The following is a 17,734-nucleotide window of genomic DNA, read 5'->3' on the forward strand; positions in this document are numbered from 1 at the left end:
TTCAGCTTTCATTCACTAAAGAGCTGGGAAACACAGGATGGCACAAAAAGCAAATTAATTTACTGTCTTACGTTACTGGTTAGCTTGGTCACTGAACCGAGAGATGAAAGTGGGGATATCTATCTCCAAGGAAACGGAGTAACCTTGGATGGAACTGGATCGGTTTGTTTGTTTTTTTTGGGGTTTTTTTGGTATCTATCATTGCCACCTTGTTAAAGACCTGAGCTGATTCTCCTTCTTCTCCTTCTCCTTCTTTTTCTTCTTCTTAACTCTCCTGACTGTGCCAACGGTCATAGGAAAAAGATTTAGTTTCCATTGACAACTATCGATACATCCAATTACATTCCATGCACACAAACACACACAAACACACACACACACACGCACACACACACTTACACACACACACACACACACAAACTGCTTCTCAATCCAAATACATCAGTCCCCATCCCCTTTCCTCTCTCTATCACTATCATGATGTACAACCTTTGAAGAAACCAGATGAAAACATAGAATAAAATAAAACTATAAAAAAAATATGGAAATTTTTTTTTTTTTTTTTTTTAAGAAAAAAAGTCATTCCCATTAAGATAACAATCAGATCAATCAGAGAAAAAAACAACTGGCATTCACCTCTGATGCTGGACAGCTGTGCCAAATAAATGTGACATCATTACATTCATGAACGACAAAACACCCAAACAAGATTCACAAAACCAGATGGTTTGTGACATATGCAAATGAATACATTTCAGTACCTGTGAGAAAAGAAACTGCCGATGACAGAAGCTGGTGGTAAGTGTAGGGAGGAACAGCGATACAAACCATAGCTCAGAAAATGATGAGTAAATGTACACAATGAATGAGAGGAAAAAGCGATACTGGGATAAACAAAAAGACTATAATTACGATAGCTTGTACAATGCAGTCAGTTTACCGTATGAAATGATGGTGAAAAAAAAAAAATAAATAAATAAAAAGACTCCATGAAACCAGCCAAATAAACATGTTTTCTTTAATGTTAATAATAAAACAACAGAAGAAATAACACATTTAAATACATTCACATGCTCATATGTTTTCTGGTTTCCAAATTCTACTTTCAGTTTATGTCAAACGACAAATCTAACAGACACAGATGGGTTCGGGTTTGTTGTTTTATTTTGTAAGACACCAATGAGAAAGGCATTGAAAGAAATATAATGCACCTTAGAAGTTGTCCAACTTTATCAATCCATTTAAAAAAAATGTACGCCAATAGAAGGAGACAATCCACGCATGGAGACCAAAATCAGTAGGTGATTTCTCTTTTGTACACACCCGATATCGAACTGTACATGCACATATTCAAAACATCACTTTTGTCTGTAAAGTCAAAAATGCATTGTCTTTCTGCATTAAGTCCAACTAAGGACAACACCAAGCAGGAAAGAAATTCTTAATAAAAAATCTGGTCCATAGTCCTGTTTTTAACTCCAATATTACGAAAAAAAAATTTTTTCAGAATAAAACGGCATAAAAACTCCACACAAAAAAAGAAAACAAATCCTTTTGGTATCTGATTGGAATAAAAAAACAAAAAAACAAAAAAAACAGCTACACCCACAGAAAACCAAAAAAACCCAAAGAGGAGTGATGGTTATTTATTAGGGAAGCAAGGAATAGCTTTACAAAAAGATTATTCTTCAGTACAAAACATGCTTTTCTTTTCTTCTTTTTTTTCTTTTTTTTTTTTATAAATATTCCTGAACCAAAATCCTAAAGTACTTTCCCATTTGTTTTTCTTTTTTTTTCTTTTTTTTTTTCTCCCTTCTCCCTTCTTTTACTTTCTCTGGCTGTCCTCTGATTTTGATCAGCTGTTTCAAGACTGTGGTCACCATCTTCCCTTTTCTGTGAAGTTGCAAACAAACTGTGCACTCATAGTCTCATTTGATTCCCACTCAAAAGTTCTGTAATGCCAGCAGAAGATGTTCACAGCCACACACACCAGTCAGCAGAAGGTTATTCTTGTATTTAAAGTTCACACAATGACATGCAAATTTTTCCACATTACGCATTACATATTCCGGATGTTCACTATAGATGCAAGTTTCATTTGATTTTTTTTTTTATCACTCTGACTAAAACATGTGATAGTTGATGCATTCTGAGGTCATGTATTGTGTGTACTGAAGCTAACAGCAGTTCTTGTAAGATCTCTTTCGCTGATCAACTACAAGTCCCCACTAAGCTCCCCTTTCCACCATCCCTTACCACACAAAAAACATACAGAGCAGAGGATAAAATAAAGACACACGCACACATTTGCTTCTACTTTCAAGTCAAAGAATTTATTGGCGTACAGTCTCGCAAAACCTTTCTCCTAATCCTTTCAAAGTGCAATGTCATGATATTACTAATATTGTTTGCTTTACCAAAAACTTGGGAACAGAAAAAAGCACAAAAAAAACACACAAAAAAAACCAGCTAAAAAACAAAACAAAAAACAAAAAGAGAGAGAAAGATTTCCCCGCCAGATTCTCCCATAATAAAACATTTTCAAAAATAGAAAAATTCCCCTGGAGAATCTGTTCTCGTTGCGCTCTCCGCTTCATTTCAGAGTCCAGGACTGGCTTGCATTTTAAGCAAACTTAACAGCGCAAAGTTAGCTTCGTGATAAGAATGCTCTTAAGTCTACATTACTTCAGTAGACTGAAGTGTAAGAGAATTTTAACCATAAAGTAGAAATAGTACTCCTAAGATTACTTGTCAAATCCAGCACAGGAACTGAATGAAAGGAATCTTCTTCTTCTTCTTCTGCGTTCACTCGTATGCACACGAGTGGGCTTTTACGTGTATGACCGCTTTTACCCCGCCATGTAGGCAGCCATACTCCGTTTTCGGGGGTGTGCATGCTGGGTATGTTCTCATTTCCATAACCCACCGAACGCTGACATGGATTACAGGATCTTTAATGTGCATATTTGATCTTCTGCCTTGCGTATACACACATAGGGGGTTCAGGCACTAAGCAGGTCTGCATATATGTTGACCTGGGAGATCAGAAAAATCTCCACCCTTAACCCACCAGGCGCCGTCACCGAGATTCGAACCCAGGACCCTCAGATTGAAAGTCCAACGCTTTAACCACTCGGTTGTTGCGCCCGTCCTTCCCTTTTCATTAATCAGTGACTCTGCATCCTTCTCTTTCTTCTAAAAGCTGATTACAGGCTTTTATTATTTTCCAGTCCAAAAGAGAATCAACCACCTGAGGCTGTACATGTAACAGCGGATGGCCAGATGTATGGACAGAGGACATTTTCTAGTGTGCAGGGTTAGGGAGTAGAGAGAGGGATGGTTGTCAGGGTGGAGTAATTTGTAAACAACAGTATGAAAGGGAATCCAGACAGGGTTGTTGTTGTTTTTGTTGTTGTTGGATTTTTATAAAAACAGCACACAAACACCTGTCCCATAACCACTCCCACTCCACACCCTGACATTTCCCTTCATCACACCATTTGAAAATATCTCCTGAAAAATGGGACACACACCAACGATTCGACACCGGAACAAAACTTTTTGTTGTTTTTTTTTTTTTAATCTAATGTAAACCAAGGCTGTTCAAATAAAACACACCCTACCCCAAAACAACAACAACAACAACAACAACAACCAACAGCTGTTCCCTTAACAAAAGATAGTTCCCAAAACTATTCATCAACCCTTCTTCCAATAAAGTGAAATATATTTTTGACAGATTAACGAAAACAAAGAAAAAGAAGAAAAAAAAACAAAAACAAAATCCCATGTTTTTGGCAGAAATGGAGAGCAGTCGAGTAACAGGAGGGGGAGAGGGGGGAGAGGGGGGGGATTGGGGGTGGAGGGGGGGGGGGATGTACAAGCAGTTAAAACCCACAGACCCGAGACATCACAAACAGGGACCCAAAAGCAGACACCCCAATCAACCAGCAACAAATAACAGTGTACATTTTATTAACAAGACCGTCAGGGGCAGGGGCTACAAAGGTTTCTTCAAGGGGGGTGAGGGGGGGTGGGGGGGTTAGGGGGGGGAAGCAAGACAAAATCCAGTTCTTCAGATGATTCATACAATTTACCTATGAAATTTTTTTTTTTTTTTTAAATGCTTCCCTCTAAACAAAAGTTGTTCTCATGACAAACAGCAGAATGAACGTACAAAACTTTTTTTTCTTTATATTCTATTGTGCTCTTTTTTGTTTGTTTGTTTGGGGGGGGGGGGGGTGGGTTGTTTTTTTTGCTTCATCAAAAACAATTCCAATGATAATTTTCTTCCTGAAACTGTACTTTGCAAAACTTTCCCTTTTCTTTTTTACCAGGGTTTTTTTTTTTCTCTCTCTCTCTCTCTCTCTCTTTTTCCATTTCAATTTTCTCTCTCTAGACTTACGTGGGACTTAAGGGCATTGATGTACAGAGCAAAGGTTACAAGAGCACGCTACTCTTCCCCCGTAAAAGGTCACTGTCATTTTCAGCTTTTTTTTTTTTTTTTGCTTTTTTTTAGACTCCTAGCCAGAACTCTGTTGGAATGACAGGCTGAGGACTCCTGATACTACAGGCAAGCTTGCGACTCAGCCTACTTACACCAGAACCAAAACCAAAACCAAGCTATATGGAGTTTAAAAATAAATCAATATATATATATATATATAAAATAAACTACTACTCTCATGAACTAGCCATAAAAAAAGTGAATTACTGAGATACAAGTAAATTAAGTAGTGCTACTATATCAAGCTGAAATTAATAATAATAATAATAATAACAATCAATAATAATAATAACAACAATGATAATTACACAGCATCCTCCCACCCACATGCCATGAAAAACCAATAATTCTCCTCCTTGTTTTCACACAAAAAAACAAAAAAAAAACCCAGAAAAGCAGATTACTTGAAAAGATCTCCATCCTCCCCCCCCTCCCCCCGCCTCAAAAAAACTAATTATCAATTAAACTAAGTGTCATTTGATCCGACATGACCGACCGGCCGGCCGCTGCTTCACAAAACTGCGCAAGTCTTCTTCTTCTTTGGTTTCACCTTGGGGCACAGGACAGCCCGGATGGCCTCGTCGAAGACATTCTTCAGGCCTTTCTGTGTCAGCGCCGAGCACTCCAGATACTTGACAGCGTTGATCTCCTTGGCCATGGTCTGGCCCTGCAAGGCACCAGATAATGATAATGATAAGTATGATGATAATAATCATCATCATCCTCTTCAGCATCATAATGATATGGTAACAATCCTCATCCTCATCATCTTCATTGTCATAAAAAAAAAAAAAACGAAGCCCTGCAAGGCACCAGATAATTATAATGCTAATGTATGATAAATAATCGTTATCCTCTTCAGCATCATAATTTTCTGATAAGTATGATAATAATCCTCATCCTCATCAGCATCATCTTCATTGTCATAAAAAAAGAAGCCCCGCAAGGCACCAGATAATGATAAGTATGATAATAACCATCAGCATCACCTTCAAGACGCCCTGCAAGGCACCAGATAATGATAAGTATGATAATCATCATCATCCTCATCATCATCATCATAAAAAGAAGCCCTGCAAGGCACCAGATAATGATAAGTATGATAATAATCCTCATCCTAATCAGCATCATCTTCATCATCCTAAAAAGAAGCCCTGCCAGGCACTAGATAATGATAATACGTATGATAATAATCCTCATCCTCATCAGCATCATCTTCATCATCCTAAAAAGAAGCCCTGCAAGGCACCAGATAATGATAAGTATGATAATAATCCTCATCCTCATCGGCATCATCTTCATCATCCTAAAAAGAAGCCCTGCAAGGCACCAGATAATGATAAGTATGATAATAATCCTCATCCTAATCAGCATCATCTTTATCATCCTAAAAAGAAGCCCTGCAAGGCACCAGATAATGATAATGAAAATTTTTTTTTTTTTAAAAGCCCTGTGTGTGTGTGTGTGTGTGTGTGTTTGTGTGTGTGTACGTGTGTGAGTGTGAACATGTATGTGTGTGCGTGTGTCAGTGTGTGTGTGTGTGTGTGTGTGTGTGTGTGTGTGTGAGTGTTTACCTGGGGGTAGGCGACTGGGACCAGCTTCTTCTCCTTCAGCTTCTCTATGGTCTCCTTGTCCTCATGTGTGTGTGTGTGTGTGTGTGTGTGTGTGTGTGTGTGCGTGTGCGTGTGTGTGAGTGTGAGTGTGTGTGTGTGTACGTATGTGAGTGTGAACATGTATGTGTGTGCATGTGTCAGTGTCTGTGCATGTGTACACGTGTGTGAGTGTGTGCATGTGTGTGTGTGTGTGTGTGTGAGCGTGTGCATGTGTGCGTGTGTGTGCGCATGTGTGTGTGCACATGTGTACATGTGTGTGTTTACCTGAGGGTAGGTGATGGGGGCCAGCTTCTTCTCCTTCAGCTTCTCGATGGTCTCCTTGTCCTCGCGCAGATCCAGCTTGGTGCCCACCAGAATGATGGGGGTGTTGGGGCAGTGGTGGCTCACCTCCGGGTACCACTGTACGAAAAAACACAACACAACATTTGTATGTATTTGTATTTCTCTTTTTTGTCACAACAGATTTCTCAATGTGAAATTCGGGCTGCTGTCCCCAGGGAGAGCGTGTCGCTACACTGAGAGCGCCACCCCTTTTTTTTTTTTTTTTTTTTTTAACTGCATGCAGTTTTATTTGTTTTTTTCCTATCGAAGTGGATTTTTCTACATAATTTTGTCAGGGACAACCCTTTTGTTGCCGTGGGTTTTTTTTACATGCGCTAAGTGCATGCTGCAAACGGGACCTCAATTTATCATCTCATCCAAATGACTATAGTCCAGACTACCACTCAAGGTCTAGTGGAGGGGGAGAAAACAAAGGCGATTCAGCCGTGATTCTCTCGCTTCCTAAGCAGACACATTACCTCTAAGCAATCACTCCACGTGACATAACTGATCAGTACACACACATATACACACATACATGTAAGCACACGCACATACACACACGCACATGTATACACACACACATAACCACACACACACGCACACACACGCACACACACACACACACATACACACACACATAACACACACACACACACACCATGAGAACCACACAATGGAAACAAAAGAATGGCCACAGGAGAGGGAGAGAGAGAGAGAGAAAAGGAGGTGGAAAGAGGGGTGATGAAAAAGAAAGAAAGAATAAAAGAAATTACCACAAAAAAAGACAGAAAGAGAAAGAGAGAGAGCTGCACTGACACAGCCACAACACCAAACACCACAAGCAAGGGGCAGCTGCAAGGAAAAGTCAAATCACAAGGAAACTATACTGTGTGAGTGTGTGGAAGAAGGAGATAACCACTTGATCACCACTAATTAATCCTATCCTTTGTGCACTGTCTTCTTCCTTTTCTTTCTTTCTTTTGTTTGTTTGTTGTCACTGACTTTTAACCAGCCAATGCTGCCTGTCCATTTGCAGACAGACGGTTCATAGGAGGTGCACAGGAACACACACTGAATCCTCCAACATACGCAAACTCTATTCAAGATACACAGAAACATACTTAGGAACCTCCTACACAGCTATGTACAAGGTGCACAAGAACACAAAGGAATGATCTACTGAGACAAATTATACGAAGTACACAGCAACACACAGGAACTCCTTCACAGGCAAATACCACGTACACATGAACACACGCAGGGAAGTCCTACTCAAGCAAAAACATGGTACACATGAACACATACAGGAACCTCCTACACAGGCAAATATAAGGCACACAGAAACACACACACACATTCACACACAGGAACCTTCTACACAGGCAAATACAAAGTACGCAAGAACACAGGCAAATACAAGGTACACAGGAACACACAGAGGATCCTCCTTCACAAGCAAAATACAAGATATGCAAGAATACACACACACAGGAACTTTCTACACAGGCAAAATACAAAGTACACACGAACACACACAAAAGAACCTTCTACATAGGCAAACACAATGTACACAAGAACACACACACACACACACACACACACACACACACACACAGGAACCTTCTACACAGAAAAACACAAGCAATTACAAGTACAGAGGAACCAACACACAGGAACCTCTTACTAAAGCAATTACAAGGAACAAAGTAACACACACACACACACACACACGAACCTTCTACACTGGCAAAATACAAGGCACACACACACACACACACACACAGAGGAACCTTCTACACAGAAAAACACAAGCAATTACAAGGTACACAGGAACCAACACACAGAAACCTCTTACGAAAGCAACTGCAAGGAACAAAGCTAACACAGAGAGAGCGAGAGAGAGAGAGAGAGAGAGAGAGAAACTTTCTACACAGAAAAACACAAGCAAGTACAAGGTACACAGGAACCAACACAATGAAACCTCCAACACAAGCAATTACAAGGAACAAAGGAACACACACAGATACATTCTCTAGGATGTTTAGAGAGTGTATCCATTCCTGCTTTTTATAAATGACCTATACATGTGCACGCTGGTGACACACACTTAACAGTACTGGCTTGTTGAAGTTGTGCACACACTTATCTGAAGGAAAGTTGACATACTTACTTGCCGCTCAATGTCTAAACCCAGCAGTTTCGTTTTGGTCTGGTCTAGAAGGTTACTGACCAAAACACATAATCTCCCTATCCTTTTATTGCTCTCCTCAGTTTGTGCTGGGTGCAGTGTGAAGATTTAATAATGGCCGAATCAACTAATCTACAAGAGATTCTTTTATTCATTCCTCATTGTTTTCCACATATATTTTCCTTGTTCTCGTCATTAAATACACTCCCTGTAATGTGGTCAGTTACCAGCTGAAGGCATTTCCACTTGTCTCTGCCTGTTAGTGAGGTAAGCAGCTGTTTGACTGTTGTAAGGAAACATCAGTTCAAAAGGGAAATTATGTATGCATGGTACAAATAAGAATGTATGCAGTGTGCATGGTGAAAAAGGAAGTTATAACGCTTCCTTGTTCATCTTGAAGATCCAAAAGTTATATAACATCCAAGCTTTTCTTTTTTTTCCTTCTATTTTTTTTCTTTCTTTTTTTTTTAAGAAGCAAGATTCGTCTTGTATTTTGCGTGAACCATTTTAACACTATAAACATAATGCTATCTATTGTTCAATGGAAGGGAAAAAACAACCATGAAAGCAAAAATTAACAACCAAGTGAGAAGGGAAAATGCACACAAGAAACAGTCTACTGTGATTAATTGTAAGGTCATTCATGCATATTTCAAATTTCACATAGTATACATATACACACACAGTTAATTGATAGACTCTTCATGATTTTGTCCATATAAAAGACACCAGTTAAAGTAAATATAATCCAAAATTAGAAAAGCATGATCTACAACAAAAGTCAATATAGGTACAAATTTATTATAAAAAAAAAAAAATAAAATAAAAAAGAATTTTCCTGCTTACTACATTTTTCATTTTCAAATTAATCCTTACCTTTGCTCTGACGTTTTCAAAGCTTGCCGGGCTGATCAGCGAAAAACATATAAGGAAGACATCCTGAAAAAATAAATAAATAAAAATTATTAAAATATATATATATAACATCATTGATTTAGTATTTAACAACATTTGAAAATACTGTCAAATTTTAATGCTTTTCATTGTCTTCATTTCTTCAGCAAAATTTCAACACTTATTTTTTTTCTAGAAAGTATAATTTACCATCTCTTTTCCATGTGATACAAAAAAAATCATATTTCTCCAACCATCTCAAGTCTTAAACACACACACATATACATATACACACACATAATTTTATATATATATATATATATATATATATATATATATATATATATAAATTATGACAATACACATGACTGGTCCAGTTCGACAAAGTGCCAATGCCAGAGAAAATCTAGTCTTGGCTAAAACAGCAGGTAAGAGATGAAAGAAAGAAAACGCATAGTTAGACCCCTCTCCACCCCCCCCAAACACCCACATTTGTAAATCTACTCAAATCACACAAACTTTTTTGATTTCAAACTGGAATGGGCCACAAGCTAATCTAAAACCTGATCCAAATGGAAGTCAGTCTCAATGGGCTAAATCCGCAACGTAAAACTTATATAAAAAGAAAACTTTACACGTATATATATATATATATATATATATATATATATATATATATATACAGACTACTAGCACTAACACTTCAGACACAGACCAGAACATGAACGGAACAGTCATGAATGCACTCACAGTCTGTGGGTAAGACAGGGGTCGCAGTCTGTCGTAGTCCTCTTGCCCAGCAGTATCCCACAACCCCAGGTTGATGGGCTTGCCGTCCACCATCACATTGGCAGAGTAGTTGTCGAAGCTGTCCACCAACCAAAGGCAATGTTTGTTAGCCAATCATTCAGTTGTTTTTTTTTAATAATTACTTGAATTCTAAAGGATGGGATCTTAAATTTAAAATGAACACCGTAAAGATTTCCAATCATTCAACTTTGATTATAACTTGAATTTTAAACAACAGAATATTTAATTAACAAACAATGTTACAAGGACAAAACTTTGATTCGAGTTAAAACAGTTTTAAATGATGGAATCTTAAAACTAAACAAAGACAAGACTTTGATTCAGAGCTAAAAGAAACAGTAAATCTCCTGAAGGGTCTGTTTCACGTCATTTTCAGTCTTCTTGTTCTGCAGTATCTCCCAGTTCAGGTGTGTGTGTGTGTGTGTGTGTGTGTGTGTGTGTGTGTGTGTGTGTGTGTGTGTGTGTGTGTGCATGTATCCATGTATGAATCTGATCCCTGGACCTTTATAATTATATTGAAAGTCCGATGCTTTTGTTTAACATCACTCAACTGTTGCATCTTTCATCTGTTCCAGTAACTTGCACCAGCTATGAACTCTGGAGTCTTTATATCCAACACATTTCAAACAAAGTATGAATCTGCTGGTTATTGTTTTGCTGTTGTTTTTTGATTAAATTTATCGTCTACTACTTTGTTTCTTTGGGCCAGGTGGATAGTTGGCTGGCTAACTGCTCAGTGGTCAGTTGGTAGGCTGTTTACGTGAGTGATTTATACCTTAACTGATTAATTTATTAATCTATCAACAACCTCCTTGCTTATTTGATGGACTGATTCACTGACTGAAAATAGTCACAGACTGAATCAGTCAATGAGACTTTATAAATGAGACATTTAAATAATTCTAGAAGAAGAAGAATACAATAATGAAATTTGAAATAAAATGTTTGCTCACTATGATAGCATTGCTCTATTTACACTGATGTGATAACAATAATGCATTTAATTACAATATATATGTACATATATATCATAAAATCTAATGGTTTTGCTCAAAGCACTTTATAACACAATAATTTCAATATTGAAAAAAAAAGGAAATCTATCAAAACAAAACATCCATGTTGGTTTGGACATCTAAACGAGCAAACATGATGAACTATGATAAAACACTGTATCAGAAGTATGTACAAAACTCAAAGTCCATAGCTAAGTTATATATATATATATATATATATATATATATATATATATATATATATAATATATATATATATAGTTCATACTTCAAAACAAACATGTATGCCCAAACACATGTAATAATTACAATCAGCAGCAGCATAATCATAATGATAATATTAATAATCATAATCATCACAACATTCATGATATTGATAATCATGTTTACAATGATGATGATAATAACTTAATCCATGATAAACCCCTCCATGCAAAATATAACAAACTGTAATGCACAATGTAAAACTTGTGAAAAACATGCATTCAAACACCCAAACAACAACTGCCAAACTATTTATCATATGACCCCGCACACACATCAAACGAAACGCCCACAGTAAGCTATGCATGGACACAAACAAAAACACCACACACAACAAAAACACCCAAAATACATACCAAACATCACAACATGCGAATGATGCAAATGTAGTGCAATTAGCACTAAGATAGGGTAACAGACTATGCATGTCCTTTATCAACTGATACTGACCAGAGACATAATGATATTGTATCACCTGGGGTGATATTACATCTGCAGTAGATCAATTTTTTTTCATAATTCAACATATTTTGTGAAAACAATTTAGTATTGATACAGCTCACCTTTTTCTTTCTTTCTTTTTTTTAAAAATAAATACTTGACAAACAAGTATAAAAAATTTTTAAAAAAAGAAGAAGAAGAAGATAATAATCCATATCTTTTAAAGAGTGAGAGCTGGACAGTACAAAGTCTTCAGAGAAGAAGCCCCCCTCAGTCAAGTGTTTCGGTCCTTAACTTCTTACACTCTGACTCTAAGGGGGCTGGGCAGCACCCAGGTTATGACTCCTAGATGCAGGATGTGTGTGTGTGTGTGTGTGTGTGTGTGTGTGTGTGTGTGTGTGTGTGTGTGTGTGTGTGGTGTATGTGTGTGAATGCGTGTGTGTATATGTGTGTGTGTGGGGGGGGGGGGGGGGGGGGGGGGGGGGCATGGGTGTGCATGTAGGTGTGCATGTGAATGTGTGGGCGTGTCTGTTGTTTTTTTCTTTTATCTAGGTCACTTCACTGCTCGCACTTTAATCTTAATCAAACTAACACACACGGTTCAATCATAATTATCAACAATCGTGGATCCATTCTATTTTTATCGACTATTTCAATGTTTACACAGTGATACAGTCTTCCCTCTTATCACCAATAATATATCCTGGTTTCAATGCTCTATCAATCTGATAACAACAGGACAAAGTACAACAGACATATCTTTTAAAACAAATAGTTACTGACATTTTCCTAACACCACCTCTAACATTCTCATTACTGTAAGTGTAAATTTTCCTTGAATAATTCTACCAGATAAATTCATCTGTTTTCAAGTACAAAGCAAAAAATACTTACACGGTGGGTATATACTCCCCAGGAAATGCATTTGTGGTGTAACTGATGAGGAGACATGTTTTACCAACAGCCCTGGAACATAAAAGGTTTTCGATTTAACAATCCATTCATCATTATCTTAAAGCGTTATTTAAGACAGAAAAAAGAAAAAGAAAAAAAAAAGAAAAGAAAGAAATACCTGTACAAAGATATTAGACAAATATCTAAATGCATATAATATTGATATGCAATATACATATCAATCAATGTAGCTGAAACATTTCTCTTGTAAAAAGTAAACAATAAGAATTAAATGCAACAATCTGTATGGACAACATCTGATAAATCTATAAAATGTAGATTATGCCAACTTAACCTATAATAGTAATTAGTAAAAACAACAGCGAAGAAAGCGAAGGTTATGATATATCCAGACTGCAAACAATCTTTTACAAATCACATCATTGCACACAAACACACACACACACACACACACACACACACACACACACACACTTACAGAGACAACATCTGAGCATGTGTACACACAGAATGGAAACACAGACATACAAAGTTCTACAAGATAGACGTAAGTCATACACATCTTTGTTTTGGCTTTTTTCCCTCCCTCCGCAACTCCCAAATTCATTTGTTTCTACTTTCCACAGTTAATAGTACTTCCCTGCTTGTGTAAAACACGAAGTTATGTAAAAAGTAATCATAAAATTAGATCTTCTTTTTATTCTTTTTCTTTTTTTATCCTTCTATAATCTGTTTTCATGTGGAAAGTGCTGATTACGTCAAGGTTCCTGTATTCAACTGAACATTGGAAGAGGTATTTTTATCATCTTCAATAATTGAGCGAACTGCGTATGATACATTAACTGGAATGAAAAAAAAGGGCACTACAATACAGTGAATACTACTACAGTACTATTACTAGCAGCTTTGCAAATGAACAGTGTACTATGTTGACCTGGGAGCATGGAGCGTTCAGTGAAAAGACCCTGACCCTTAATCCAACAGACATTGCTGGGAATCAACTCGCAGTCTCTACCAACCATACAATAGTCTGATGCTCTAGTCTAACCTTTCTCATGTTTCTGCTGACAGCTGTCATGCCCATCAGTTCTTTTGACAATCATACATTACATTCATCATATTTTATTGTCCAAGTGTGACTCACAGATTGTGGGTGAGAATCATACACTTTAAAGATGTGATCTTGTCTTCATTACAGTGAGCTAAACACAAACTTTCAATATTTCTACAGTGCAGATCAAGGGTTTTTTTTTGTTTTGTTTTTGTTTTTGTTTTTTTTACAACATTTATAATAAATGCTACAGTCAGAGAATTCATATCAATTAATCATTATTGGATCATCCACAACACTAACATACTACTACTAGTAGTAGTAGTAGTACTGAGTACTGGAGAAGGGGTTGAACTAAGTTGAAGTATCAATGTGAATACTGCATCATAATATAATATGTATGAATATAATTCATAGTCATGGTCAGAGGTAGGTGACAGGCGAGACATGTTGAAGTTACAGCTCCCTAACTCTGACAGCAATGTGACTAATGTGACACACTGCCTGACCTCTGATACATCAGGCCAAGCTTCACTTCTCACACCAGCAGTCTCCTGTACATTCAGTACACTGTAATTATCCTCCCCTCCCCATCCCACCCCAGTACATACCCTCATTGTCCAGACATACTGCAGGCAGTGGCAGTGCTATATAGAAAAATATATACATGTATATCCCCACAAAGGTTATTTCATAATTTGACAGCCAAGAGCCAAAGAGAGACTTTATTATTCAGAAAGGAGGGAATGACTGAGACAGTCAGACATAGACAAGAGAAAACAACACTCACAAGAGCTTAAATTAATTCTTTAAAAAAAAATATAATAAAAAATTAAAAAAACATTTACACACATCGATTTGATCAATCTATAAAGCAACACAAAGAAATTGCCTAGGCATAGACATAGTGATACTGATATAGTCATATATAATTGTTGAAGAGGTCATGTAAATTACTAAAAAAAAAAAAAATAAATTAAAAAAAAAAAAAATAAAACAAAAAGTTTAGTTTTCATAAATTGAAAAACAAAAGAGAAAAAATGAGAAGAAAATCAAAGATGTGCTATATAAACCACATGCAACTGACTGAGGCCACTAAATAGGGACAAAAAAAAAAAGTTTAATCATTATTGGATTCATCCATTTCTGACAGATCCAAGTCTAACTTCCAGTGAAAGAGAAATCACCAACCTCAATAATTTATTCTTCTTTTTCATGTTTCTGATACTGTGAAAGATCAAGTAAACCAATACTCCCCAAAGTCATAGGTATCCCAACTCAGCTCATCCGCTTTTGAAAATCCATCTCAGTTTGTTTGCTCTACTTGTGCTTAAGGTAATCAGTTTCTACTTGTCTGCCACTGTCTGTCTGTGTCAGTTGAAAGAAAATGATGAAATTAGTAAAACTGTATGCTGATTACAAAATAGCACACACTACACAACAGAGTCCAATCCTATGGCTTACAGTTACAGTTAAGCTCAATGACATTCTATTACTTAGTTTTTCTTCTTAACAATTCACATACATTTGACAGTCAGACCATTCCATTTTTTTTTTAAACCTGATCAACACACATAACTATTGCATAATCTTCATGAATCTAACAATATATCTCTGTATTCACCTGTATATTCTCCTTTGCAATGAAAGAATAACAAATGATTAAGAACTTTTTGTGTGTTTTTTGTTTTGTTTTTGTTTTAATTCTTAAAATCAAAAAGGCAAATGGTCACATGTTATATATACCATAGTAACACAAACAACACCGATTCATAGAGTTCTGTGCATATCAAATTCACCAGTCACAATGTGTCATAGGAAAATGACATCATAAAATGTGTAAAATACTAAAATTAAAAATGCTGCAATGATAGTGAGACACAAACACAAAAGAAAAATGAACGGTAGCGCATGCTTTAAACATGTAATTTGGGCTTGGTTCACACCAGTAGGCAAGCACAGTAGACAAGTTTCAGCAAAGCGATCTGGACGACGAGTCAGTAAGTTAACACTCCACTTCCTGATCGCATTCTTCTGCTGTGTTGTCACAAACCAAGCCCCCCTCCTTTGCTTTTGTCTATCATTTAGAACACGCTGTTTTAATGATTACACAAATACCTAAACGCATTTCACAAAAAAATAATCAGATATATATTATTAACATGACCAGCTTCCAACACGATTCGGGAAGTAAGATTATGTTCCGGTCATGAAAAGATAGGGACCATCGAGAACGGTGAAAAAACATGGAGGAAACTTCGGCTCACTGCGATCAGGAATGTTCATCATAATCTAAACATTCTGTCTCTTACCCGTCCCCAACGACGACACACTTTATCGCCTGCATTTTGTCAAACTCTGAAACTTGTCACAAAGCTCCGATCACAGCCACGATATATCGTCGATTATGGATCACTGCCAAGTGAATATGCTCAGCAAGTTTTATACACACCACTTCCGTCTAAATTTAGGTGTTCTAAAAATAGTGATGTACACTTACAACATTATAAAAAGAATATAATATTTATCCATATTATCCGACATTTATTGTAAAGATATTAAACTATGGTACTTTATTCATAATAGTATTTATTTCTGCGATTACAGTTCCATTTTACGTTGATTTTATTAAAATTGTAATGATTGAAGCGATTCTAGCAGACGAAGTGAGACTGGTCAGCATAGGCCATACTCCACAACTAATCTCTCTCTCTCTCTCTCTCTCTCTCTCTCAGCTATGGTTTACATGTTTCTGGGTTTATTCTTCTTGTACGCTCGTAAGCTGCAACTGAACCCCCACGTTCACTCGTGTCCACATCATTGTCCGTTTTTACACTGCCATCTGGGCAGCCATACTTTGCGTGTTCGTGTTATGCTGGGTGTGTTCGCGTTACCTGCACTGTAGCTCACCAAACACTGGCATTTTGCGGAGTTACCTATGTGCGCTTTTAATCTGATGCTGGCTGACTGAGTAGTGTCGGTAAGATAGGTTGTGTGTTTGAGGGAAGTTGCAGTCTAAGTTATTGATATGGTGATATTATATCCCGGGCAAACCTGCATTTCTTCAAAATGGAACAGCCTCGGGGCTCGACTGGGCTTTTCAGGATCAAGATCTGTACGTCGCAGGGGCCTATATGGTCATCGTCGCAACGGAACTTGGGAGAGCGCATGCAAAAAAAATTAAAATAAAATAAAATAAACAATAATAATAATAAAGAAAGAAAGAAAAAAAAAGAAAAATAGAAAAAGCAACTACTACTGCTACTCACGGTTATTGATGGGAAACAGAAGCTGGCAGGGGTCTTTTGCCTGAGATGGCCGCCTTGAGTGCTGCGGTCGTCCCTGCACTTACAACTCCTTCCTCCAGCTTATTCCATTCCGCTATTGTTTTCACAAAGAATGAGTTGTACAGTTATCTGGTCTGTCCTGCAGAATGGAATGACATAGTCCTTGCTGTTGTTGAAAGTTCTTCTTTCTTGTATTATTGTCTATATCACTATATCATGGTTTTTATAAGATGTAGGCTTGGATCTTCTGCTGGTCTTGCTTGCAGGTCAGTGTCAACAACTTTCCTGGTGGTAGGGCCGGTATTTGATTGTCAACAACCTAAACATTGTAGTTGTCAGTCGTATGGTTTTACTGACGACAATCCGCTCAGTAAAGGTGGTAAATTTTGATTTAGTGTAGCAATGATTTGCGTCACGCAGCCTC

General features: G+C 37.2%; 1 protein-coding gene across 1 annotated transcript; it reads right to left on the reverse strand.

Annotated features, from left to right (window-relative positions):
- Positions 1-1,813: 1,813 nt before the first annotated feature.
- Positions 1,814-16,489, reverse strand: LOC143292878 (ras-related protein Rac1). Its single transcript, XM_076603533.1, has 6 exons — positions 16,336-16,489; positions 12,952-13,023; positions 10,277-10,394; positions 9,509-9,571; positions 6,385-6,519; positions 1,814-5,174 (listed from the first exon to the last, which is right to left on the reverse strand). The coding sequence occupies exons 1-6, from the start codon at positions 16,368-16,370 to the stop codon at positions 5,019-5,021; spliced, it is 579 nt and encodes a 192-aa protein (XP_076459648.1). The 5' UTR covers positions 16,371-16,489; the 3' UTR covers positions 1,814-5,018.
- Between the last annotated feature and the right edge of the window lie 1,245 nt (positions 16,490-17,734).

This window comes from Babylonia areolata, chromosome 18 (assembly GCF_041734735.1).
Source record: "Babylonia areolata isolate BAREFJ2019XMU chromosome 18, ASM4173473v1, whole genome shotgun sequence".
Taxonomy (NCBI): Eukaryota; Metazoa; Mollusca; class Gastropoda; order Neogastropoda; family Buccinidae; genus Babylonia; species Babylonia areolata.

Bases quoted from the DNA above. Each gene is read 5' to 3' on its own strand.
- LOC143292878 (XM_076603533.1), bottom strand. From the start codon at position 16,370: ATGCAGGCGATAAAGTGTGTCGTCGTTGGGGACGG. The intron at 6,520-9,508 runs GTAAGGATTAAT...TTTTTCGTACAG, and splicing joins TTGAAAACGTCAGAGCAAAG to TGGTACCCGGAGGTGAGCCA. The intron at 5,175-6,384 runs GTAAACACACAC...GGTGCCTTGCAG, and splicing joins CCCCCATCACCTACCCTCAG to GGCCAGACCATGGCCAAGGA.